The sequence below is a fragment of the Alosa sapidissima genome, chromosome 6 (genome assembly GCF_018492685.1).
Source record: "Alosa sapidissima isolate fAloSap1 chromosome 6, fAloSap1.pri, whole genome shotgun sequence".
Classification (NCBI taxonomy): Eukaryota; Metazoa; Chordata; class Actinopteri; order Clupeiformes; family Clupeidae; genus Alosa; species Alosa sapidissima.
In genome coordinates, this window is record NC_055962.1 from 2,741,884 (window position 1) to 2,768,868 (window position 26,985).

The 26,985-nt window shown below is 38.6% G+C and overlaps 1 protein-coding gene across 2 annotated transcripts; it reads left to right on the top strand.

Moving 5' to 3' along the window:
- The first annotated feature begins 665 nt into the window (after nucleotides 1-665).
- Nucleotides 666-26,985, top strand: txlnba (taxilin beta a). Of its 2 annotated transcripts, none has more exons than XM_042095021.1 (10): nucleotides 666-797; nucleotides 5,076-5,333; nucleotides 7,035-7,126; nucleotides 13,268-13,438; nucleotides 13,606-13,800; nucleotides 14,295-14,414; nucleotides 14,620-14,694; nucleotides 25,292-25,384; nucleotides 25,521-25,616; nucleotides 25,708-26,985. In XM_042095021.1, exons 2-10 carry the CDS (start codon nucleotides 5,087-5,089, stop codon nucleotides 26,713-26,715), a joined length of 2,097 nt encoding a protein of 698 aa, XP_041950955.1. In that variant the 5' UTR covers nucleotides 666-797; nucleotides 5,076-5,086; the 3' UTR covers nucleotides 26,716-26,985. The 2 variants fall into 2 exon arrangements, with proteins under 2 accessions (XP_041950955.1, XP_041950956.1); XM_042095022.1 differs by lacking the exon at nucleotides 14,620-14,694 and adding an exon at nucleotides 14,756-14,830.

The window sequence follows — 26,985 nt, forward strand, 5'->3', positions numbered from 1 at the left end:
ATTTATGTTTTTTATAAGTTTTAATATTACTGTAGTTATTATGAGCATTTTAAGGCTATTCTTGAGCAGACCAGACCAACAGTCAGAGGAGTGGGGTGCGGGAAGACACAGTAGACACTAAGAAAAGACATCCTTTCATTAGATGGTCAAGAGAGAGGGAATAGATAGATAGATAGATAGATAGATAGATAGATAGATAGATACTATAAACATAATACATACTATAAACATATAACCAAACTCCACTGTACAATAGAGACAGTAGAAGATTAAAAAAAACTAACCAAACTAAATACTAAATATACTATATAAATTAAATAAAAAATCCACAGTGTGCTTGAGGGAGACACTTGCAGTGACAGGGCCGGGACCGTTGACACTAATGTAATATCTTTGAATAGAAATAAAGGGATTTGTTATTGAAATAAACATTTCAAATTGTGTAAGCATCTATATTTCTGCTCTCTACCATTTTGTCAATGCTCTCTAACTATTTCTTTTGGGATTTTTTTGACAAAAACCACCGGGCACAGAGATGCCAAAATAAGTGTACGTTTTTTGCCTTGGTGATATCTATGTTATGCTATTGCACCTCTTTGCCACTAGGTACAACTAGTATTTGTAGTTAAATTTGGCTTATGTCTCTGGAACTATTTTGGGAGGTTGCCTGTTGCAGCTGTTGTTGGAGATGTTCCCTTAGTTCGGTTGTCTTAGACCCTTCCCTTTTCTCTCTTTCTCTCCTTTGCTTCAGTGAAGTAACTTGCTTCATCTGTCCTGTATTCTTACAACGACACTTGGTGAGTTGCACTGCTAATTATGTTCAATTGTGTGGCACTGTAACATTGCTCTTGAAGACATTAACTGGTAGCTGCTTTGGTTTTGTGCAAACATTATATAGGTAGAGATCCTACTTTGATTAGTTACTAATGCTATCTATATTAACAAGTGAATGTTATCTTATGGTGTGTGGTACGTACAACATTGAAAGTGAAAACTGAACTGTGACAACGGATAACTGAAGAATTATTATGTAAAGACAAATAACCCCAAAAATATCAGTTATATATTTTACTATTTCCTTTACAAGTCAATTAACGATAACTCTCATAATTGACATCCACTCTAACTCCTGGTAGTGAGTTAGAGAGAGTGTGTGTGTGTGTTGGGGGGGGGGGGGGGGGTCCTGAAGGTCCGAAAATAGTGTGTTATTTCATAACAGGTGCTCCATGGCTCTTTACCAGAATGTGTGTGTGTGTGTGTGTGTGTGTGTGTGTGTGTGTGCGTGCGTGTGGGTGGGTGTGGGTGTAAGTGTGTGTGTGTGTGTTGGGGGTGGGGTTTGCTAATTTTATCATGGCTTACTGGAGAGCGTCACTACCACTCTGTCAAGTATGTAGCCTTAAAATAAAACTATAGATGCATCACACAGCAGTGTATAATATAACAGCTGCATAAAGTGAGAAAATGAACGAGAATTATGCCAAATAAGAAGATATTTTCCTTAGAAAAATGTGCTGATAATATTTTTGGCAACAGTAAACTAACACGCTTGTAATTTAACTTATTCTGAATGAAAAGTTAAGGAACTATATAGTATAACAGATATATTGTGCATAATTTGAGCATTTTGTGAAATGAACATTTTTTTTTTGCAAATACTTTTCCAGTGCAGCTATTCACTGGGAATTCTAACCAGACATTGGTGTTAACCACACAGAAGACATTTTAGTATATAAAAAATATATATAGTATATCTAAATATAATTATGACAAAGTGGAATGCAGGTAAAAGTATTGATCACTAGCTGAAATGTATTTTATACTTGGACTGGAGAAGTCTTTGCTTCCAATACCATTTCCATTGTCCATACTACTCAGTGCTCTTGTGAGTCTTCATGTTCAGGTCTTTCAACACGCTCTGTTGGATTTAAATCTGCTAATTGACTATGTCATTTAAAAAAAGAAAGAAAAAACATTATTTTTCAATTACGTGTCTCATTTTAAGTGTTTTAGATCATTGGAATTGAAAGGTCCACTTGTCTCTCATCCTCATCATCCTGGTGTATGGCAACAGATCCATCTTTAGCAACCTCAAAAAACATAGTTCTACCTTAGAACAGTCTCTTCACAATACTGCTTCTTGGTTCTGCGTTGGGCTAAACGATTTTTGAAAATAATCTGATTGCGATTTTTTTTACCAATATTGCGATTTCATATGCAATTATTATTATTTTTTTAATCTTCTTATCTCTTTTTCTTCTGTATTATTCAACAGACAGCAATAAATCATTCTATAGTATGACCAACACAAATAAAATATAACATAAACTGTTCTTTCCTGGAGGCCATGCCAATGTTATGATGACAAGGTGATAATTGAATTAATATTCTGATATTTTTATTTCAATCACAGTAGGATAGTATATTTGCCAGACCCTCCGCTCCGTGCACGTCATGAGTCAGAACAATCTTGCAACACGGTCAAATGACAGTAGGCCTATCGCCAACACCGCAGCGCAAATTAAGTTCAATACTCATGCATGCAAATTACAAATTACAAAGAACTTTGTTCTTATCACAACAAAATCAATCGCAGAGATTAAATTCTTTAAACAGGCAACGTTTAAAATATGCGTGTCTGTGCTTGCCTACCTGTGTGTGTGTGTGTGTGCATGTGCGTGGGTGCTTACATACAGTATGCCTACATGTATACTGTAGCTGCTTTCAGACCTACATGTAATGCGGATGTCAAGCGGTTGGGCCGTATATCTGAACAACATAACTGGCCATTTGGAATTCCGAACTTAGGCAGTTGTTACACTACTCCCCAAGCCTACACTACCTGGAAAAACATCTGAAAGAAAGAGACCCCTTCCATAATCAGTCAACAGATTAGATATGCTGACCCCTCATTTTAGACATCCCAATATAAACCTCTGCTCTGAGAAATGTTTGGTAACTCAAGGAACCCTTCCTTAAGTATACTTATTTACTCTATTGGTACAATAGATTGCCCACTATGAATCAGTGACAATAACTCAAAGAATTTAGAAATGTAAACTAGGTAGCATTTTAACATTTTAAGTTATTTAACACCATCACTACCACACTTATGGTGAGTTTCATCACAGTTGAATCATTCTGTATACACCTGAAACTGGTGTGTGCACAACCTTTATCAATGTAAATACAAAAAAAAGTAAAAATAAAAAATCAGCTTGTCACATTAATACCATCCAATCTGTTAAGCCAATTAGAAGCCAATAATTAATTATGACATTGTGACAGGGTCATTTCTTATTTAAAATGTGCAAGAGGTTGGAAATGTCCTTGATTGAGGTAGGAAGTTATCTTGTCAAGTCACCATAGCACTGAAATATTTCACAGGTCAGAGAACAGACAAATTTAAAGTCTAGAAAAAAACTGTAAAACAGAAAAAAGAAAGGAAAAAAGCAAACTCAAGTGTTGCTATCTAAGCTTGTGAACTCGTCCCTGTGCTGTCCTTGTGTGAGCAAAGGAGTAACCTTAGCTAGTGTGTGTAACCTTAGCTAGTGGTGTCCTCTAAAAAATGAAGTGACTCTAGCTCAGCCTTGCTGTGAGTTGACCTCCACGTCTTCTGTGAAGATGAAGTCATCCTCTTCCGATCTACGGCTGCCTGAAGCACCAAGAACCTAGGACTCAATCCAATCTGCAACACCACACGTTTTGTGTTGTGATGACTAGTGCAATGTGCTAAAATAGCTAGTTTGAAACAGCGCCAAAATTCCCTAGTGGCCGAGAGCGGTATCACAGGGGCTTAACCATGCGAGGGTGCCACAGACACAGACAAGATGTTGTGCTTTATAGATAGTTAGATAGATGTCATCACAGTGTTTCACAGAAAGTATTTTTCAGTATTTTGAAAATACAAAAATACACAACACTGAAATATTTTGATACAAAATATGAAGGCATTTTCATCATCTCAATAAAATACAAATGACAAAATAGTAGGCTATTTTGTATTTGAAATATGTATTTTAAATACATGTATTAGAAATACTGCACATTTCTGCCTATACCAGACCTAATGCAAAACATAAAAGCATTTCCACATATATAGCAGTCCTGAAAATGAACTTTATTAGTTTTACAGTTGAATTGAAAACAGAATTTCCCGTAGTCTTAGGGTGACCAGACGTCCCAAAAAATCCAGAAAAAAAAGTCCTGAAATACAAGTAGTTGTCCCGAATCCTGCCCCAATTGTCCTGGAAATTATAGCCTACTAAGACAGAGTCTCGAGTAGGCATAGTTATTGTTTGAAAGAACATTTAAAAATGAATTATTCATGGTGGTTGCCAGCTCATTGCCTGCAGCAGTCCTGTATCTTTAGAAAAAATATCAATTTGCTCGAATTGAACACGCATTGATAACACGCATTGATAATAAGCTCGTTTTCATTCTTTGTTGACATGGAGGCTCAGGCTGGTGTCCTGGACCTGATGAACATGCTGCTAATAAGCACAAACCAGTGTGCAAGTTGCAGTGAGGACAGGGAAAGTGCAGGCAGCCACGAGTGATTGGTCGTATAAAATGCACGTTGCTGATGTCTGGGTTACACAAAGCTACAACAACACAATCATTATGTTTTCTTAATGACCGACAGTTTAGTTTATAAATAAAACATAATTTTGGCATAAAGTAGGCTAGGCCTATTAGCATTACAAGTGTTATAGAAAGGGCTGATTTAAACGCAAAGTTAAAACGCTATGAGTAGGCTGGTTTACCAAATGACAGAGTTGAATTTCTGAATAAAAAGAATTTTGGTGCAGTTTTGAAATTCATGTATCATATACATGTAACACTCCAGTTTATCCCCAGCCAATTGACAGACTGTCCATACTAGCCTTTCAGACATACAGACTTTCAGCTGTTTTTCCCAACTTTTACAGCACCCAGAAAGCACAGGACACCTCCACAACATAAGGCTTGTGCCATATGTCTTAAGAGTACTCCAAACCCATGCCATATCATTATTTGTGCCATAAACATTTTTGTGTCTTAGTCTATCTTTCTCCTCCTCCCTTTCATTGTTCAAGATTCACAAGCCATGGAGAAAAGTGCTCAGAGTATATCAGGAATCCCAGATCCAAGGAATACCCTAACAGCCCAGATGAATGGCAGTGAGGAAGAAGACACTGATCCCATGGAGATCTTCAGCCAGCAGCTGGAGGACATTATCAAAACATATGGGTCTGCAGCCTCACTCATGGAGCAGCAGATCTCCAGTTTGGAGGCAGTTGAAGATAAGGGTGACCAGCAACAGGATCCGGAAGAAGTATTTGGATCTGCTCCAGGTACCAGATTAATTAAAATTAAGGCAGAAAATCATGCGACATGCCCATAAAGGATTCTCAGCCATGTCAAAACTAAGTGGAACACAGGCCATGTTATCAGTTAAAAATCAAGTTCCCCAATAAGAAGCTCTGCATGAATGGATGAGATTTTACTGTAAAACTATTCTAATCTCCAATAGGCAAGGGTTCTTATTCATTACATTCACATTTACATTTAATAATTCAGCTGATGCTTTTATCCAAAGCGACTTACAACAATCAAGGTACAATAAATGTACAGTGCCACTAGTTAATTGTGCAGCAATTAGTACTACTCACATAAAATACAATAACAATTCAAGCAAAGTCAAGATAGTCAGGATAGGGAAGTGCTAGATTAAGCCTGTCCAGGTGTTAGTGCTAAAAGATACTCTCAGAAGAGTTAGGTCTTTTTTTAGTATATGTTTGGGGGCTTTTTTGCCCTTATTCACAGTGAAGAGGCTGACAGGAAGCAAGTGGGAATGAGAGACGGGGTGGGATCAGACTCGAACCCCGGTCCCCGTGGTCTCATGGACACAATGTGGTACAGGAGCTGTAACCAGTTGCGCCACAGTACCCCCACCCCCGTCTTCAAGAGGTTTTTGAAGATAGAGAGGGATGCCCTGCTCAGGAACTGGTAGCACAGTCCACCAATGGGGAACAACAGATGAGAAAAGTTTAGATTGCCATAAGCAGAGCCAGGTGGCGTTCATTCACCTTATTCACCCAGTGGCCAGAACAATGGCAAGACTTGCCATTGTTCTTGCCATTGTTCTGACCACTGGGTGAATAAGGTGAATGAACGCCACCTGTACCCTGTAGCCTCGTTTTGGCCGCCGGGTGAATAAGGCGAATTAGAGGAGTGCAGCGGTCAGGAGGTGGCATAAGGACAAGGGTGCAGAATCAGTGACTATTTTGTAGGCAAGCATTAGCATTACTTTATACTATAGTCTATAGAATCAGTCAAAGTATCCCCAGTCACTAATACATAATGTTAAATATAACTAAATAAAAGCTATTGTTCTAGTTGGTAATGCTAAAGCTAACAAATAACTAACATTGTTTAATATTATATTGTTGAATTATGCTCAAAGTTATGAGAAAGTGTTGCTATTCAGATTAGCTATCTAGCTAGTTGTGGCTTGACAGCTCAGTAGATTGTGCTGTGCATTAAAGTTTAAGCTAAAAGAAAATGTTGACTTGCACCTTGCAAACATTTGTTTTAGCATGTAGTTTCTTTTTATCTGCTTGAAAGACAAGTTTGTACTTCTAAAATGGTAAAAAGCATTTTTTAGTGACATGGCAGATATGCAATTCAACATTCAAGTCATGAGTACTCCAAGAGTTTTGTGCAAGAGATTTCAGATTAGTGCCCAGAATTTCTCTGGGCTTCGATGCCAACAACTAAGTCCACTGTTATATCTTTGTTTAGTTACAGAAAATTGTGAGACATTCACTGATTTATTTGGTCTATACACTGGATGAGTTTATCAAAGGGGCTGCAATACCTGCAACATGTTCCTTGAAAGTTTTAGCATATGACAAGCATCCACAACAGTTGCATCAGCCATGCCCACTACAGTTCTGTCTGGCTTCCTGGAGTTGTTGTTGATTTGCCAGTCAGCTGTATCACCAAAGCCGCGAATGCATGCAAACTTACTGCTATGCTCCAATACTGTGCAGGGAATGAAACCGCCCGTCTCATTCTAAGTCTGGAAAAGGTTAAGTCACCAGAAGACAAAGTGGAGATCATCCTGAAGAAGTATGCTGAGCTGGTAAGTGTGGGACTCCAAGGATTAGGCTATTTCAGCAGACACATGTTTCCTCAGGACAAAACACTTTATTGGACATTGGGATATTTGTTCCTTTGTTGATCATTTGGAAGAACAAATTAAGTTGTGAAGGTTATTGGTCCATGTAATGCATTTACAATCTATAGATTTTTAATATAATCACAATGGTTTTATCATAAACAAACATTTAGAAAATAACAGAAAATAAAGAACAAATAGTTATTAACTTGGCAGAGTTGGCCAATTAAACTTTTGGATATTTCACTATTTATTCCAATATTCTGTTTTAGTTGCTTGAACAAAAAATGGAAATTGAACAGAAAAAAATGTATTTAGACTCTAAATTATTATACATTCTATACATGTCTATTGTCTACTGTAGTCTCTGCAGCTCCTCTCTCTTTCACTCATCATCATGTCTGCCTGTGTTATCACCCTCCCGGCAGCCCGTCACTTTATCAGTCTTCTTTCCACACGTCTCTCTCCTTTGTCTGTTTCTCTAGACATGTCACAGTCCCTAGACTGTTACATTTTCTAATCTGTTACTTTATGTTTATTTTGAATTTTCCATTTTTACTTTCCAAGCACTGGGATTACAAACTGAGCTTATAATAAGTAAAATAAGAAATTAACATAGAATCTCTTATTTACAACCCCAAATCAGAAAAAGTTGGGACGTTGTGTAAAATGCAAATAAAAACAGAATGTGATAATATACAAATCTCGTAAACCCATATTTAGCAGCAAAAAGACAACATATCAAATATTGAAAATGAAAATGTTGACTATTTCATGGAAAATATATGTTCATTTTGAATTTGATGCCAACATGTTTCAAAAAAAGGACGGGGGCATGCTTACCACTGTGCTGCTTCACCTCATTTAACAAAATTTTGTTAATGTTTACGAACTGAGGAGATCAGTTGCTAGAGTTTTGAGAATGAAATGTTATAGGCTATAGGATTCACGATATAGGATTTCAGTTGCACAAGAGCAGAGGTGGAAAGTAACGAAATACATTTACTCACGTTACTGTATTGAGTAGTTTTTCTGTGTATTTTGTATTTTTTAAGTAGTTTATAAAATCGGTATTTTAAATTTTACTTGATTACATTTTGAGTGAAGTATTGTACTTCGCTACATCAAAAATCCCATCCGTTACTTGAGTAAAAAAAAAGTTAAGACTAACGAAAACAGAAAAAAAAATCGCGCCCTAAACCACTAGCCTAGTGATAATGATCAGCATGTAGCCTACAACAGAACATGAATCAAGCTGGCGCCATGCAGTCTTTCTGAAAGTGATGAAGATGGAGCTGGATCACGAGATGCATCAGATTAGCCTAACCTATGAAAGTGTATTTTCCGCTATTCCAATGGGTTGTCTCAGTTCGTTTTAGCACCAATGATTGCGGAGATATTCAAGCAAACACCATGGGATTTCGTGTTTTGACGTTTGTGCTCACCTTTCTTTGGAAAGAAGTTTATTAGTTGTTTCCCCTCATGTTGATGTCTCTCTTTTTCCTGTTTTGGCCTTTGTTTTTAGTAACCTTACTTGGCTTTCTTGGAGAAAGACATTGCACCAGCAGCACAACAATTAGCGTTCCACTAGCGATGCTCAACTAAATAAACAAAAGATAGACTACCTTATGAATCGTGCAGGTGGACTAAACCATTTAGCTCTTTAGCAAGGGAGAGTGAGAGTGACCTTAGACCAGTGTTTCTCAAACTTTTTTTCTGGGGACCCACTTTTTAAAAATGACAGACTATCGCGACCCAACTCGTGACTGTGGTAGTTAACAAACTAGACAGTTATGTTTTGTATACAAAATCCAGTCAGTCAAACTTTACATTTAGTCTGACATTCATTTTGACATTTCATTTGTAAGTTAAAATATTCAGGTAAAATAAATATATGGTGGAAATAAGTATTGAACGCTTTTTTGTTTTTCCGTTTGTTTTTCAAATTTGTTTTTCAGTAATTAGCCTAAACTTCCAGTGAGTATATTCGAAATTTTCACCACACATTATATTAACACACATATAAAAAAATCCAAACATAAGAGTTATGTGTAATAAAGTGGAATGACACAGGGAAAAAAGTATTGAACGTTCCTACTGAAATTTCTTCAATACTTTGTGGAAGCCTTTGTTTGTAATGACAGCTTCAAGACATTTCCTGTATGACAAAACTTATTAGTCGCAGTGTCAGGTGTGATTTTGGCCCCTTGTTCTAAACAGATTCCAGGGGTCCCTCTTGTGAATCCTGATCTTTAGTTACTTCCAGAACTGTTTAATTGAATTGAATTGAATTGGCTGCCTTCAAGTCTTTTTGGAGCTTTCTCCGAGTGGTCCTTGGCTCTTGGAATTGACTATCCTTCTGACTCCCTGGTCAGAAATATTGCGAGGAGATCCTGTGCAAGGCCGGTTGATGGTGCAGTGATGTTTCTTCCACTTGCAGATAATGGCTCCCATGCTGCTTACTGGAAGATTCTGAAGTTTTGAAATGCATCTGTAACCAGTTTCATTGATATGTTTTGCAACAATAAGGTTGCAAAGGTCTTGGGAGAGCTTTTTGCTTTTATCCATCATGAAATGTTGTGTGACACCTTGGTAATAAAAACCTTTTTATAGCCCATCGATATGTAGGCTAACCAAGCTTATATTAATTTGCACAGATAGAAAGGATAACTACTCTCTAACTACTTACAGATTCCAGCTCGTTCCTTCCCTTTCCTTGCCTTAGTGCTTTTTCTTAGCGTGTTCAATACTTTTTCCCTGTGTTATTCCACTTCATTACACATGACTCTACTTATGGAGTTGTTTGGATTTTTTATGTGTGGATTACCTGAGTTATTACTAATGCCTGGTGAAAATGTTGTGCCCCCTGTATTCCACTTTTCAAGGGCCCTCTCCTCCATTGGGGCCCTATACTTCCCACTTTCCCCCACCAGTTCGACACCCTTTAATCTGCTGAACCTTCTGCTCGTTTCCAAATATAAAAAAAACTCTCTGCAACTCAACATTGGCCTGCCTGCCTCAGCTGCCTGTGAGGGGCTTTTCAGTTGTGCTGCAGGGTTGTGCACAATTCGAATTGCAATTCTGCTTCCTGTTTGCTACCTCAATTGAAATGCAAGAGAAATTCAAGAATTGAATTGGAATTTAAGAGCCAGTTTCAATTCAATTCTGGAATTTTGCACAAGCCTGTTGTGCTGGATTACTGTTCACTGCAAAGCGACCCAAGGATGAGTGCAACTAACTTTGAAAATCAACTACTGCTCAAACTTAAAGGAGAACTCCGGTGATTTTTCACATAGATCTCCATTTCTCAACGTCCTTATCAGGCAAGTACCTCCACTCGGCGGCCATATTGCAACACTTTTTGGGCACTTATCGTGCATCTATTTCGGCAGAAATGCGTGTGCGTAAGCCTTCACGACACCAATCTTGCTCCAGCAGCGAGATCACAACAGATGATTGGCACGATGTCTTCACAGCACACCACTTGATTGGCTCAATGTATTTTACAACACACCGCATAATTGGCTCAATGTATTCACATGTCGACATTTTGCCATGGAAGGGTTGTGATATGTGTAAACAACTGCCATATTGGCGTTACAAACTAACCCCATGCATTAGGCCTACTATGGAGGATTTTTTGAGTGCTGTACCTCCTCATTAGAAAGTCTCTGGTAAAACTAGTTGTTCTGGTACCCCCCCCCCCAAAAAAAAAAAAGTAACTAAGTAACTTTTACTTAAAGTACATTTTAAATTAACTACTTTTTACTTTTACTTGAGTACATTTTCAGATCGGTATTTTAACTTGTACTTGAATAATATTTCATCAAGGTATTGGTACTTTTACTTGAGTACAATATTTTCGTACTTTTTCCACCTCTGCACAAGAGTCATTCCGTGTCAAATCAGACAAAATCCAGGAAAATGGTTGTAGCACCGACTCCGATTTTCCTCAAAGTTTGTCTACCTAATGTTTAGGTTCCATTACTAAAACCTGTAAAATATTTTTGTTCAATTCTATTGTTTTCATAGTCTTTTTGCCCTTGATTGTTTAAACTCTCTAAAAGGCCTTATCTTGGAGGCCATGATTGGACATTCATATCTTAAAAAGTATTATTTCTAGCCTGACCAAACTTTGTAGTACGATTCAATTATTAAAAGTTTGTACCACAAAAACATTGGTTTTATAGAAGTCCCTAGCTAAGTATATAGACATTTAGTGTTTAAAGTACCAATATTGTACCAAGTCCCATTCACAGAATAAATGCATCTAGTTACAGGTGTTTTGGGAATACCAAAATAAGCATTTACAATAACAAATAGGTTTTAGCGCCCCCTCAGGTGAAACACAACATAGCATTTTGCTCCTTTTACAAGGCATTAACTCTGATATTTGAATGGAACGGAATGGCTGTATTTTACTTCCCATATTTCAAAAAGAATAAGACATTCCTAATATCTTGAAAATGAAAAAAAAAATAGCTGATTGAAAATTACACAAAATAACACACCTTGTTTTATCCTCATTATTGTCTTGGTCATTTGATGTGGGGACTTTAAATTGTGGGGAAACATGAATAAACTGATGTATTTGAAGAGGAAATAGGGACTGATACCAAATGAAATAAAAACAAAAATGTTTTTTTATACACTTTAAAAACATCACACTTAATGCACATTTTTTTCCGAAATCTAGGGCCCTTTTGAAAGTCAGTAGACATTTAGTACAGACTTTAAATTGTTTACACATGCTTTTTTATATGCTGGTCTTCCACCCTAGAAAATGTGAGGAGGCTAGGGAAAATATTTGTCAAGATATTAATGCCCAAACATGGCACGTGTTTTTCAAGCTGTAAAAATTAAAGAATTTCAAGGTCTGAAAAAGTATAAGTATAATATATTCTTTTGATCCTATGAGGGAAATTTGGTCTCTGCATTTATTCCAATCCGTGAATTAGTGAAACACACTCAGCACACAGTGAACACACAGTGAGGTGAAGTACACACTAATCCCGGCGCAGTGAGCTGCCTGGAACAACAGCGGCACTCGGGGAGCAGTGAGGGGTTAGGTGCCTTGCTCAAGGGCACTTCAGCCGTGTCTACTGGTCAGGGTTCGAACCGGCAACCCTCCGGTTACAAGTCCGAAGCGCTAACCAGTAGGCCATGGCTGCCAAAAGATATGAAGACAGAAGATTTACACAGAAATATTTCACAGGCCTTGGTTTTAGGACCCATTGATGATGCAGACAATGTTTGAACAAAATCTGAGACGGTGCAGCAACAGCATTATCTGATTTGACACAGAATGACTCACAACAGTATGGGGTATTCTTAATCATGTTTTTAATTCCATGGTGCACCTAATTTGACAGGTCTGCACTGCAGACAGGCCATTTTAGCACCTGGACTCTATGGAGAAAGAACATTTATTTTGGCATTGTTTACCTGAAATATTCAAGGTCTTCACTGGAAAACTGGATGACAGTATACAGTATGTTGCTCAAATCCTGTATCATTATGCCTTGTCAGATGTGCAAGATGCCAATGCTGTAGGCACTAATGCACCTCCACACCGTCATAGATGTTGGGTTTCGAACTACACTAATAACACAAGTTGGATTGGTTGGATACTTGGATAGGACCTCTCCTCTTTGATTTTGATTGGTCTTACAGTGGCTCTCAAAGTGGGGAACTAGTGGGAAATAGAGACATGCAGGTGGGGTGCAATCAACAGGAGGAAATTTGTATTTGTGCCCATATTTAATAATGCCTTCATTTTTTTGACAAGGAAGATCATAGATTTCTTAAATTCCTGGTTCCTTAAATTCATATAAAATCATGCACTCTTAAAATGAATGTGTTGAAAACAACACAACTTGCGTTGTTTTAACACATCTCTTTGTCCAGATAGGGACAACACATTTGTTTTTAAGAGTGTGATAGAGATCTACTATATGGCACAGTGTAAATAAAATGACAGCAATATTTAAAAGCATAAGAATGTTCTTATGTTATCTTATACATTATCTTAAGGCTAAAGCTTAGCTTAAATTCAGCAGGTGGAATAAAGGAGTTCAGCTTAGATTAACTTTATGATTTACATAGGTGGAGCGTCAGCAGCGAGAGCGGAGGAAGAATAACAATCTACAAAAAAAAAGTGATCAGCTGTTGATGCAGAAAGATCAACTCCAATTTGACCTCAGCCGTGCAATCCTGGCTCGCACCAAACTAGAGGGCCTCTGCAGAGACCTTCAGGACTACAACAAAACACTGAAGGTGAGTGCAAACTAGCCTCCAGTAATCTGTACAGTACATGTATCTTTTCACTCAGCATACTGTATCCATATTGTTGTGAAGTTGAGAGTGCAAAGTGCACATGCAGCATCAGAGGAAGGGCAATTCCTACAAAGAATTCTTGCTGTTGAATTTCAATTGGCCTTCAGGTTGAGAATCTCCAAAGGTGTCAGGAGGATGAGAAAAAAAGAAAGGAGATCACCACTCACTTTCAAAGCACGCTGACTGACATCCAGGCTCAGATAGAAGTGCATAGCAACCGTAACAACAAGTTGTGTCAAGAGAACTCAGATCTGGCTGAAAAACTGAACAACATCATTCACCAATATGAGAAGAGGGAAGAAGTAAGTCATGTTTTCAATCTCAAGATTAGTCTTCGTAATGGTTATTTTATTTTGGCTAACCCCATGTTTTCATGTGACCCTTACAAATTACACATCAGAAAAAGTGACTTTATTCAACAGGGCCATGTACTATAATTGTATTTTTATAATTTATTTATTAAACCTTGTTAAGGTAATCAGTATACTTATTCCAGATTCAGCAGGGGTGCCAATAATTGTGAGCAATGTGTTTTCATTAAAAATATTTATTTCTTTATGAGATTTCCCTTTTTCTCAAAATAAATGTACTTCCTTTCAAGGTTGGATTTTTCCTAATTGTTTTCATTGTGAGATTACAATAAATCACCAACAGATTATTTTCTATAGCGTTTTTTAGTCAACTTTAGCAGAGGTGTCAATAATTCTGGAGGGTACTGTATCTATTTGAGGACTAAACAGTGTACAAAGAACAGTATGGCCACTGTTCTGAAAATGATTTTCTGTTTGTCATTCAGAGCTTAGAAAAGATTTTCAAACACCATGACATGCAGCAGAAACTGGCTGATGCCAAAATTGAGCAGGCCAACATGTTGCTGAGGGAAGCAGAGGCCAAGCACAAGCGGGAAAAAGAATATGTGAGTCATATCTAAACAGTTTTTGACATTTAGGAGTGTTCAGTTCATTGCTACTTTTGAAGTTGTAGTATTTTTGTGAGCTGGATAAATGTTCAAAATCGAATTCATTTTGGGTACAAACATCCACATTTCTGAATGTTCAGTGATCCTTAAATCATGATATAAAAGAAGGAACACAATAATCTCTTTGTGTTTTTGTTGGTAGCTACTTAAAGAGGCAATTGACATAACAAAGAAATGCTACGCAATGAAGGAGCAGGAGTTGCAAATGAAGAAACAGGTAAACACCTGGCCACTTGGCTCTTGCCTTCTACCACCTTTGATCTTTTGTGTTTAACCAGTTATTGACTCAGGCTGCAGAGTGGAAACTACAAGCTAAAGAGCTGAAAGAGCAGCAGACAGTGATGCAGGCACAGGTGAATATTCATTGCTGTGTCACTCACAGCTCTTCTCCCACATCATCATTGGGTCATAGCTGGGTCAGAAATATCAACATAAATCCATAATTACAGAAGTAATCACTCTTCGCAGAGTTGGATTCCGTTGTATCATTCCCATGAATGATGCATGTGTTGTAGGTGTTATACGGTACATAAAATACATGCAGCTAGAGTCACAGGGAAAATACAGGGAGGTTTTGATACACGACCCTCTCTATCGTTTTTTCATTCATTTTTTCATCATTCATTTTAAGTGGTTGACATATAGCCAACATGAAGGAAGTGTGGATCCTAAAGGAGAAACCCGACGAGTTTTCACATAGATCTCTGTTTCTCAAGGTCACCAAATACTGTCGGTACAAAAAAACTAAAACAATCAGTTTTACCTAGCACGAGTTGCTACGCAGCCAGGCAGCCAGGCAGCTATAGCACTACACTCCCACATCCATGGAGTGTAGCACTTTAGCTGCCTTAGCTGCTGGTCGTAGCAACCGCTAGGTAAAACCGATTGTTTTCGGGGGGGTTTCCATAGGCTACCGACTAGTGTTGCACAGTGCACCGATACTACAAAAGAATCGCGGTATACCCTGAAATTAAAAATGTCCCAATACCTAATTTTATTAATATCGATACTTTGAAGAATGGCCGTGTTCTTTAGTGTGCGCGCAAGGCAAGCTTCTAGTGTCTCCCCTAGCCTGCATGTCTTTTAACTTAATTTTAATTTAATTTCATTTGTTTATTTTAATTTCATTTCACTTATAGAGTGCCAAAACATTACACATGTCTCATGGCACTTTACAGAGTGTTAAAACATTCAGAGAGAGCCCATGAGTAAAAGGGGCAAGGAAAAACTCCCTAGAATTGGATATACATATAGGAAGAAACCTCAAGCAGATCCACGACTCAAGGGCCTGCCCCATCTGCCTAGGGTCAGTTACATGATAAATGAAAGGTTAGTTAGGTGTAGAGAATAGAACATGGTGTTTGTGAACTTTGTATATGTTACAAAGAGGTAGGATGGTTACATATCCAGTATGATAATGCATGAATCCTATTTAGTGGCAGGAAGTTCAAATAGTCCAGTGTAGGGAATTAATTGTCCATAGGGATAAGGGGATGTCGTAGGGCAAGTAGTGGGTCACTAGGCTGCGCGGGCCAGGAGTCCAAGCAAGGGGACAGCAACAGGCAGTAGGGCAGTCATAGGGATGGGACTTCAGGTGCGATGAGGGACAAACACAAGGATGGCTGATGACTGGTAATGATTTACCTCACAAGTGTCTGTGGGCTTACGGAATAAATCGGTATCGTATCACCCTCTACTATGACCAGGGCATCTACAAAACTAACGCTGTTGTGATTAGATGTAGCTCAGATGATCGATACAGCAGTCCGCACCAGCGCAGGTATGGTCAGTCACCACCATCGCATGCATGACTGGGGTGCCAGACACACGATTACACAGCAGGGTGGTCCATTCCAAAAAACCCTGCGGTGGTTGAAGTTCCACACTGCACCATACCTAACTATGGGAAGCACTAAAGAGGTATGTTTTAAGTCTAGACTTAAAATAGGGAAGGTGTCTGCTAATCTAATTGAGGGAGGGAGATTATTCCAGAGGAGGGGTGCGCGGTAGCAGAAAGCTCTGCCTCCGACTGTAGTTTTTGAAATTCTTGGGATTACAAGAAGTCCAGTATTCTGTGATCTTAAGGGTCTAGGTGGGTTATAAGGGACCAGGGAATCTTTAATATATTCAGGTGCCCAGCCATTTATGGCTTTGTATGTTAGAAGTAATATTTTTAAGTCAATGCGACTTTTAACAGGTAGCCAGTGTAAAGATGCTAGGATGGGGGAAATATGTTCATTTTTGGTCCTGGTGGGAGTACGAGCAGCTGCATTTTGTATAAACTAGAAGGTCTTTATTGCAGCCAGCGTATAGAGCATTGCAATAGTCTATCCTTGAAATGACAAAAGCGTGGGTTTCAGCGCCTTGTAATGATAAGGACGTCCTTATCTTTGAAATGTTCCTTAAGTGCTAAAATGAAGTTTTGGTGATCTCTTTTATGTGATTATTACTAAACATTATTAACAAAATATATACACTTATATATGAATTCCAAAATATATGAAATAGAAACATATGACATGAGCCATCATTTTATGTGTGTGTGGAGGGTCGAGCAGAATCTAGGATGGCCACTGGTGTGAATAATCACATTATATTCAATATTACTGATGACGTCAAGGTGGTGGGGACCCCCAAATCAAATCAAATTTTGAAAAAGTATCGAAACCACAATTCTTGACTTGGTATCAGTATCGAAACAATAATTTTTGTATCGTGACAACACTAGTACCAACAGTACCCAATGACCTCGAGAAACGGAGATCAATATGAAAACTCGCCGGATTTCTCCTTTAAATTTGAACTTTATTTTACATTTAGGCTCTGTAACCATTGCACAAAGGCTGCCAAAATATCATGTAGGCAAAATGCAGCCACTGAAATATTTCCTCAAATATACCATGCCAGTTAAAGAGCCCTGGGATTTAAAAAAAAATATTATCAGGTTGGATGGGGAGCGTCGGTGCACAGCCATTTTCAGATCCCTCCAGAGATGTTCAATGAGATTCAAGTCTGGGCTCTGGCTGGGCCACTATAAGACATTCACAGAGTTGTCCTGAAGCTGTGTGCTTAGGGTCGCTGTCCTGTTGAAAGATGAGCCATCACGCCAGTCAGACATCAAGAGCGCTCTGGAGCAGGTTTTCTTTCAGGATGTCTCTGCTACATTCATCTTTCCCTCAACCCTGACTAGTCTCCCAGTTCCTGCCGCTGACAAACATCCCTACTGCATGATAGGTGATGAGCGGTGCCTGGTGTCCTCCAAACATAATGCTTGGAGAGTCTTTCAGATGCCGTTTGGCAAACTCCAGGTGGGCTGCCATGTGCCTTTTACTAAGGAGTGGATTCCGTCTGGCTACTCTACCATACAGGCCTGATTGGTGGAGTGCTGCAGTGATGGTCATCCTTCTGGAAGCTTCTCTCTCCACAGAGGAACCCTGGAGCTCTGTCAAAGTGAGCATCGGGTTATTGGTCACCTCCCTAACTAAAGCCCTTCTCCCCTGATCACTCAGTTTAGAGAGACGGCCAGTTCTAGGAAGAGTCTTGGGGCCTCATTAATACAACTATGCGTAGATTCCATCTTGAAACATTGCGTACGCCCAAACCTCAGAATCTACGTAGATAGATAGATAGATAGATAGATAGATACTTTATTGATCCCCAAGGGGAAATTCAAGATGTAAAATTCAAGACGTATGCACAAAATTATTCTGATTTATTATTCTGCACAACTTTACCCAGGTGGCTGCTTATGAATACCAACCTGCGTTGAATTGTGCGCAAGCGCCATACTCCTCCCATTGTCATCCCACAATATCCCATGAAAGGTCAATGCAAAACGATTCATGAATATTCTAACATTTATACCAATCATTTTATTGAATAGCGTTGAAATGATAGAGATGTCACATCAATCTGAAGAAGGAAGTCAAAATTGTCAGACAGCGATATAAATATGACATTTGACAAGTGAACCTATGTGAAATAAGCAGGCCTACCGACTGACATAGTTCTGTATTAAAATAACTCAATAACTGTATCCTATGTTTTGCCATGTTTTTGGGCTCATCATATACAACCACCATACGGTGCGAAGTATTAATATTTGTATTGAAACAAATAATCAAGTGGCTAATAATGTGTGGGGCATTATTCCATATCAGCTGGGTTTCTGGTTGTCTCGGAATACCTAGCAGTCTAGTAATCTGTGGCCCAAATGAGCAGGGGCGGATCTAGAGATTTTTTCCTAGGGTGGCGAAGGGGTGGCATGAGGTTCCAGGAGGGGGGGCATGGACATTAATTCAAAACTTAAAGGGACACCAGGCAACGTTTTCGTGTTAATTAATCATCTTCGTAAGTCGGTATATGGTTAAATGACTCATTACGGGGCGAATGAAGGCTCTCTCGCCCGCCCCTACTGCCTGCCGCTAGAGATTGTTGCAAACGTGTGTATAATGGCACAGCCAGCGAAGAAGCAGTGAAAACCCTTGACGGAAGACGCAAAGAAAAGGAAAAGAGCTTCAGACCGAGCAAGGGGGAGTTTCGTAGAGAAAAAGCATCAAGCTTGCATGGTGTCCCTTTAAAATTCTACGGATTTCATTGAATATGTTTTGTCTACATTACATTACACAGGGTGGGAGGCAAATCGGAGATGTAGCTGGCGTTTTGGATGATGTGGGTCTTAATATGTGAATTTCTTTCTATGTGTAATCACTATACAGTCTGTGTAGTCTGTACTTAAATTATACAGTGTCAAAAAACAATTCTAGGGGGGTTTGGAGGTATGTTCCCCCAGAGAATTCTTTTAAAAAATGACCCCTCAAATGATTTCTTCTAGTTAGTTTTGAGGGAATATGGATACATTTATACAATAAGCCATCAATAGATTTAGGTTATATGGATTGAAACAAGATTCTGATGATTTGGGGGTATTTTTAAAACATGACCCCTCAAATGATGTCTTTTAGTGAGTTTTGAGGGAATATGGACAAATTTAGTCATACAAAATAAGCGGTAGATTTAGGTATCTGAATTGAAACAAGATTCTAATGCAGGATTGTTGCAATGATAACCATGACTGTGACTGTCAAAACATTTCCATCTGATTCAATAAAGACTAAGTAAGTACCTTCTTAGTCAAAACATTCTTTTTGGATTTATTATAATACAACAATTTAAAATGTACATAACAAGAATGTAATTATTAATCTACCACCTCACTAATAAACATGCAAACACACACACTGGTGGACAGTAACTAAGTACTGGGTATGGGTATCTAATTCAATTATTTAATTCTTTGGAAGGTTTTTACTTCAACCCCCACTACAATTAAAGGCCAAATATCTTTAGCAGGGATTAGAAACGGTTCAAAGAATGAAAATGAAAACCGGAAACGAACACAGTTTTTGGAAGGACGTAACTGAAAACAGGAGCAAAACCAATTATTCCGGAGTGAAAACGTCATTTTCAATTTTAGATAACCGGTTAAAAGCGGTATTTATCATTCCGATTAACCTTTGTTTGAATATTACTCAAAACTCCATAGGCTTGGAAAGTCACCTGCCCACACAATGTTCCCCAGACCCCTTATAAGATGAATTTAGTCAGATGTTATGAATCGGTATAACCCCTGCATAATTGGCTAGAACTACTAGTTGATAAAAAAAAGAATATTAATATCCAACACTATCTAACTGCCTTTTCCAAGTATGTAGTCTAAATTACTGAAACAATTTGTGAAATATGATACCAGAGACACTAGGCAAATATTTATAGGCCTGTCATGCAGTTGGTAGCACCATACATAGGTTAGGCTATTGCAAGGCTTAAAGCAAGGACATTTTCTGTGCCTTTAAGTTAGGCTATTATTTTTAAGACCTAATATTATATAGGTATTATAATATTATGATATCAAATAATGTTTTTGCTCAGAACGAACCTAAATGGAAATCAGTCCCCCTCAGTCCCTGATCTTTAGTGCCAAATGTTATGTTTTGCCATTCACAATTTAGGCTACTCACTCACTCACAAAGTGGTGAATAATGAAGTACTGTACATGTATACTGTATTAAAGTTAGATAGTCTATTCTAGTTTGATTTGACATGTCGACCACATTTGGATAGTCATAGATGCTGGGAAAGTGGATGCATGACAATTTTTTGAGAACCCGTGTTGAATTATCACGTGTATTAATGGGTTGACATTGACAGCAGTATTTACAGTCAAAGGTTATAAACTAGCGACACACACAAATAGACTTTAAACGTTAAACGTTAAGCTACGCATGAGCATGCCCTTATTATCTGACCTGACCATCATCTTGGAAAAATTTGATGAGACAAAGTCTTGCGGATGTAAATGACGTAGACTAACAGTGAGGTTGTTGCCGGGTTAACTGATTTATGGACTGACTATGGGTCTGATTATGGACTTTTTCGACTTGGTGGTCAAACTTACCACTTCGTTGTAGGCCTACAGACAGTTGACACATAGTTGCATGCACTGTGCAATCTGCTGCCAATGGTGAAATTTCGCGGTGGTCACTGGGGGGACGGGGGATTCTAAATCGGCGATTTCTGTTTGAGAGGAGTTTGGTGCGGGTTTCACACCTTCTCACAGTCCAACATGTATGAACATAAAATATACTAAATATAATAAAAAATATTATCTGATTTATAAATGGGGTGGCAACAGGGGTGGCAAGACTGTGTCCCAGGGGTGGCAGTTGCCACCCTTTGCCACCCCGTAGATCCGCGCATGCAAATGAGAGAAAAGACCTAAGGTGAGGTGCGTTTTAATAGAATACATCTTCTAGAAAGCTTAGGGAAAAGGTTTTATGGCTTCTTATTATAGGTCAACATAAAATAATTTGCATTAATTCAAATGCATTACGCATTAAGCTACACTAGGAACATGACTTTATTAAGGCTAGTAGTCAGCGCAGGTAGCCTAGTAGATCGCACTGTCGGGAGAGGCATGATTTAGGCTATATTAATATTATTAACGAACATCAATATCAATATCTTACTAAACGTGATTTACTGAAAATATTTGCAGTTTAGTGTAGACCTATTTGGCTGCAGCCTTGGCTACAAACCTCATAGCCTGCAATATGAATGAATGATAGTGATCACGAAGGTGTTGAGAAGTGTTGAGATATTTTTTTATGCCCTCTGAGCTTTATTTTGTGATTTCCCCATTAGATGGCACTGATTTACATGCCTGAAAAACTTTACGTAAACTTTGCGGATGGTCGAAAGGATGCGTAGAAATGTGCATCTTTTATCTTTATAAATCCCGATCCCCAGGGAAAGATGCATACACACATTTCAGCCCCGTTAACGAAAGTTTTTTGTGGCACCCTTTATAAATGAGGCCCCTGGTGATTCCAAACTTCTTCCATTTACGGATGATGGGGGCCACTGTGCTCATTGGGACCTTTAAAGCAGCAGACATTTTTCTGTACCCTTCCCCAGATCTGTGCCTCGAGACAATCGTAGGTCTACAGACAATTCCTTCGACTTCATGCTTGTTTTGTGGTCTGACATGCACTGTTAACTGTGGGACCTTATATAGACAGGTGTGTGCCTTTCCAAATCATGTCCAATCAACTGAATCAGGCCGCTCCACTCAATTTCGCTCCCCGCTCCACTTAAGGCAATTAATCCCACTGATCCCTTTAGTTTTAGGCTTATGTGTGCACTATCGGTGTCATTATCTTTTACAATAAATGTTCTATGAGTGACATTGTCGTTGCTCTTAGTTCTTTGGGATTTAAGTTTTCTAAGGTGACAATTCGGCTTGTAGATTATTTCTCCTTCTTTTAAATTGGAGCGAGCATGGAGCGATTTCACTGGAGTGGGAGGATTTTTAACCCTTTCATGCGCAATGTCCACATCTGTGGACAGTAACTTTAACTCTGATTTCTATTTTTTTCTATTTTACAAAATATGTTAAAAAAATGATCAAATTATGTTATAAATAACTCTTTTTTTAAATTTTAACTCTTTGTAATGTTGCAAAACACCTTCAGAATATCCTTCTGTGCCATTAAAATCATTACTGTTATGATGTACTTGAAAAAACTGTTGGTTTTTTGCATTAAAGTCACATAATGGTCCATATTTTCTGTCATTACTCTTTTTACCTTTTTACCTTTCTATTTTTTACCCCATTGTTGCGCACTGTCCACATATGTGGACAGTAAAATAACTTCTATATAAAATCATATTTTTAAAAAATTCAAAATGCTTTTCAGTTTTAGGCTCATATAGAGTAATAAAATCAATATTAAAAAAATCTAGAGATTTTTTTTCATAATGCGTGCATTAAAGGGTTAATAATATAGGTTTAGCATCCAAGATTTACTTCAGCCTTACTTGATATGAAGCATTAACAAATTGCTTGTTTTCTTTGCTCTCCGTAGCACACTCATGTTTCCGTGAAATGTGTCTTACATTCCAAAATTAATCTTTACTCACTGGAACATGGTCAAGACATGGTTGTTCTTGCTCTACTTTGTTAGTATCTAGTTGATGTGTAGGAATAGTGACTTTCAGTTTTCTTTCTAAAATATTTAGCGACTCCATCCCCAACGAACTTACTATGGCCAATATCTTTGAAATTTAACGGTCTTGGTTTTATTACGAAGACATGAATTCTGGGTGGATTTGGGCATGCCTCAGACTCATGGTGTGAGCGGTATCGGAGCGAAATTGGAGAGGAACAGAGCGGCCGCTCCGGCCTCTAAATTAAAAATCGCTCCGCGCTCCAAAAAAATTCCATCCGCTCCACTCACTAGCTCTGGCTAGTGGTATTGTATGGTATAGTTAACTATGCAGTATTCTCTGACGGAAAGTGTATAGAAATTGTGCATTTATTTAACAATATTTACGAAATTTGAGGGTGACACCCCCGAGCGCCCGATGAGTTTTAGGCAAAGCCCCGAATGATCTGAACTCTTGGTGATGCCCTTGATCAGAAGCATTTTTTATATATTATATTTTATATATTATATTAATCCATGCTGCCTGTGTAAGCAAAATATACTACTCTCAGAGACTTTATAACGAGAATGGGTGGCATGCAGAATGCACTCTGCTTCAGTCCGGACCCAAAAGGATGGGGAACAGCCTTGTGCAATGACATAACGTCTGCTACGCAAACAATACATCACTTTCTGTTGCAATTCACCTGAATGCAAGCCTATACTACACACGAATACAACTCGCTAATGTTAGAGCTAGTTAAACTTCTCCATCGTTTCAGTTTCATTTGCCCTGTCCTTGATCTCTGTTAATTCATCTTTATCATTTAAGGAGCTGGGACATGGAAAAGGAGTTTAATAAAGATGTTAGACCCTAAAACTTTGTTTCACAGACAATACATCTGCAACAGAGTCTGGTTGCGTGTTTTGTCTGCTCTGGAATAAAAATAAAAATCGGCTCTGCTTCTCGATCTGCGAAGTCCGATGTCCAAAAGAAAGAGAGGACTATTTTCGAGTGGGCTGTACGACCTGGCTTGATCTTATCACGTCTTGCCATGAGCTAATGGTTCTCTATTTCGTGTTCCTTCTGTCCGTTGACTTCTTGTTGACCCCTTGTTGACCCCTCACTTGCATACAGTTTTTTTACTATGTCTTTGCTCATCTCACTGACCTCTCACCTACATAGGCCTACAGTTTGGTGCTATTAGTAGGCCTATGTCTTTTTCTTACATTTGTTCAAAACACATTTCACATTTCAAGCAAAATACTTTAAGTGTAATTTGTTCCACACATGTTATCTATTGCAGCATTTGCACATTTTTATCTGTTTTGGAGCCAGCTGGATTTATGCAGTTATATAATGAGCAGATCTTTTATTTTGCAAACTGTAAGACTTTTCCACGTTTTAATTTTTCCTGCCCTATTCTACACAACAATTCCACTAAAATACCTGATGTTATTTATTGCTTCGGTGATAATAAAATCAAACATTGATGAGCTCTCCGGAATAAATCCATTTTCCAAACAGATCTGATGACTAAAGATAGGCTACTGTTAACCAGCATGTTTGCTTGCTCCATCACATCTGTTCTACACAGAAAATAATAATTCAAATAATTAAAAAATGTAGGCTAATTTACTTGCATTTGGCGAGTTGACTGGGTGCCTATTTTAAACCCTGTAAGTGTCGATGCTATAAACACGGTCGCCGTGCTTATGTCACTCCTTACGCCCTCCTACCAGTTCCTATGGCTTGGCCAGCCCAAATGCAAATGAAAAATGGGTTTTGGGGGAGAGTAGTTAGTAGAACTGATTTAGAAGTGGACTGTTCCTATAACTTAGTTCCTACTTGGTCCTAAAGGGACTATTGACACAGTAACAGTACTCAAAGACAAACACACACACTCATTTACATACACAAAAATTTCAAGAGTAGGGGCTGGAGTAGGACATGGAGACAAATTGACATGCATGATTTAATTTCTGCGGAGAGAATTGGCAGGACTGAGCAGCAGTCATATTTTGTACCGCTTTGTGGTACATCTAGTTTTCCCTGTGGGCTGTGGGTTACACCAAGTTGAACTTAAATTGGACTTAGGCTGAGACAAGATAAGGTCTATTGTGAGAAACAACCCTCCTCTCGTCTCAGCCCAAGTCTATTTGAGACAAAAAGTTTTCCCTTGGGTGAGATCAAATTGAGTGTGATGTTTGAATACAGAAAATTCTCCCACCATTACCAGAAGAGAAATTTGAAATTAATTACAGCTAGAGGAACTAAGAGTATTTTTTTCCGTTTCCTCTGACCATCTTTTCTTTTGTATTTTGTAGCTAGTTTTGTACTCCCAGAAGTTTGATGAATTCCAGGCCACACTAGGGAAAAGTAACGATGTCTACGTCTCTTTCAAACAAGAAATGGACAAGGTTTGTGATTCATCCTATTGCCGGTAATATTAGTATGTTTATTAGATCTTCCTGTCATTACCAAATTGTAACATAATTTGGGGTGATGATGCATCTTGTTTACATATTGCTGTTGACTAAAATATACAATTTGTAGATGACAAAGAAGATGAAAAAGCTGGAAAAAGAATCAGGCTTCTGGAAAACACGTTTTGAAAGCTGCAACAAGGCCCTCATGGAGATGATTGAGCAGGTAGTTAACATAATAATTATGACATTATCACATCATGACAATGTAAGGTTTTTTTGGTGATAGCAATATTTTACCTTTCTCTTCAACACAGAGATCTGAGAAAGCAAAGGAATTTGAGCTTTTTACCATCAAGGTGGACAAACTTGAGACTTTGTGCAGGGCTCTGCAGGAGGAGAGGAAGGGCCTGTATGACAAGATCAGAGGCCTTCGTTTTGACATGTCTCAACCGGCCGTGCCAGAGGAACCTACTGTGAAAACCTCAGAAGAAAGCCTACAAAGCAAGGGTTTCGGTCTCACTGCCGAGTTGGATAGGTTAAATGCCGAGCAGGCCCGATTGCATGAATTTGCTGCCTCTCTTGCTACCTCAAACCTAAATGAACTAGAGGACTCAGATGATGAGGAAGAGTACAAAGAATGTTCTATTAAGATGCCTTCTGTGCCAGTGGAGCCATTAGGAGCTTCTCCGGTGAAAAATGTATCTGAATCAGGTCCCTGCCACGAAGAGTTGAAGGAAGACACAATTAAACCAGATAGTGTTGAAACAGAGATTGTGTACTCTACAGAACACGAGATTATTCCAGCGGTTCCAGAGGTTAAAACAGAGCCAATTAAACCGCTGGCTCCATCTGCAAACCCATTGGAAGCCAAAACAGAGGAACAAGCCTCAGAACAGGTCAAGCAAAAGTATACAGACACAGAGAAAGCCTGTGAGCATCATGCTAGACCAGAGGAGGGTTTGTCGAAGGCAGCTATGCCAAATGCAGTTTTACCAAGTGTGTTAAAGGTGGACGCAAACCAACAGGAATTAAAAAGCCCACAGTCAGTGCAGGAAAACCCAATACCTGTACCAACAAAGCCAGCGATAGCTAAAATGCCAGAGGAAACAGTAGGCACTGTTAACTTACAGGCTGGAAAACAAGAGCGTAAAAAATCCAAAATTCCCAAAGAAAAGCCTGTTGTAGAGGGGGCAGTCATGGCAGAGGAAACATCACCTAGTCAAGCACAGCCACAGATTTCCAAGTTACCATCTGCCAAGCCTCAAGGGAAAAAACAAGGCACCACCAAGAAAAAAAGTCAGCCCAAAAATGTAAAGAAATGATGGATCACATGAATGGAAGTTCTTATAGTCTTTATTCAATCCAGAAGGAGTGGTTTGTCTGATTGTTTGCGTGTGTGGTGTAGTAACTGTAAGTTTTCTTCTGGAAGTTGAAAAAGCTACACCAGCATTTTCATTTTTATTGTAATCTGTGGTGAACTCTTTGAGAAACCTTTGACAATGCTGATTAAACCCATTTTGAACATTTATATAATAAAGTGTGCCATCCTGTCTGGCATTTATACATCTTCCTTTACATCTGACAAAAAATAA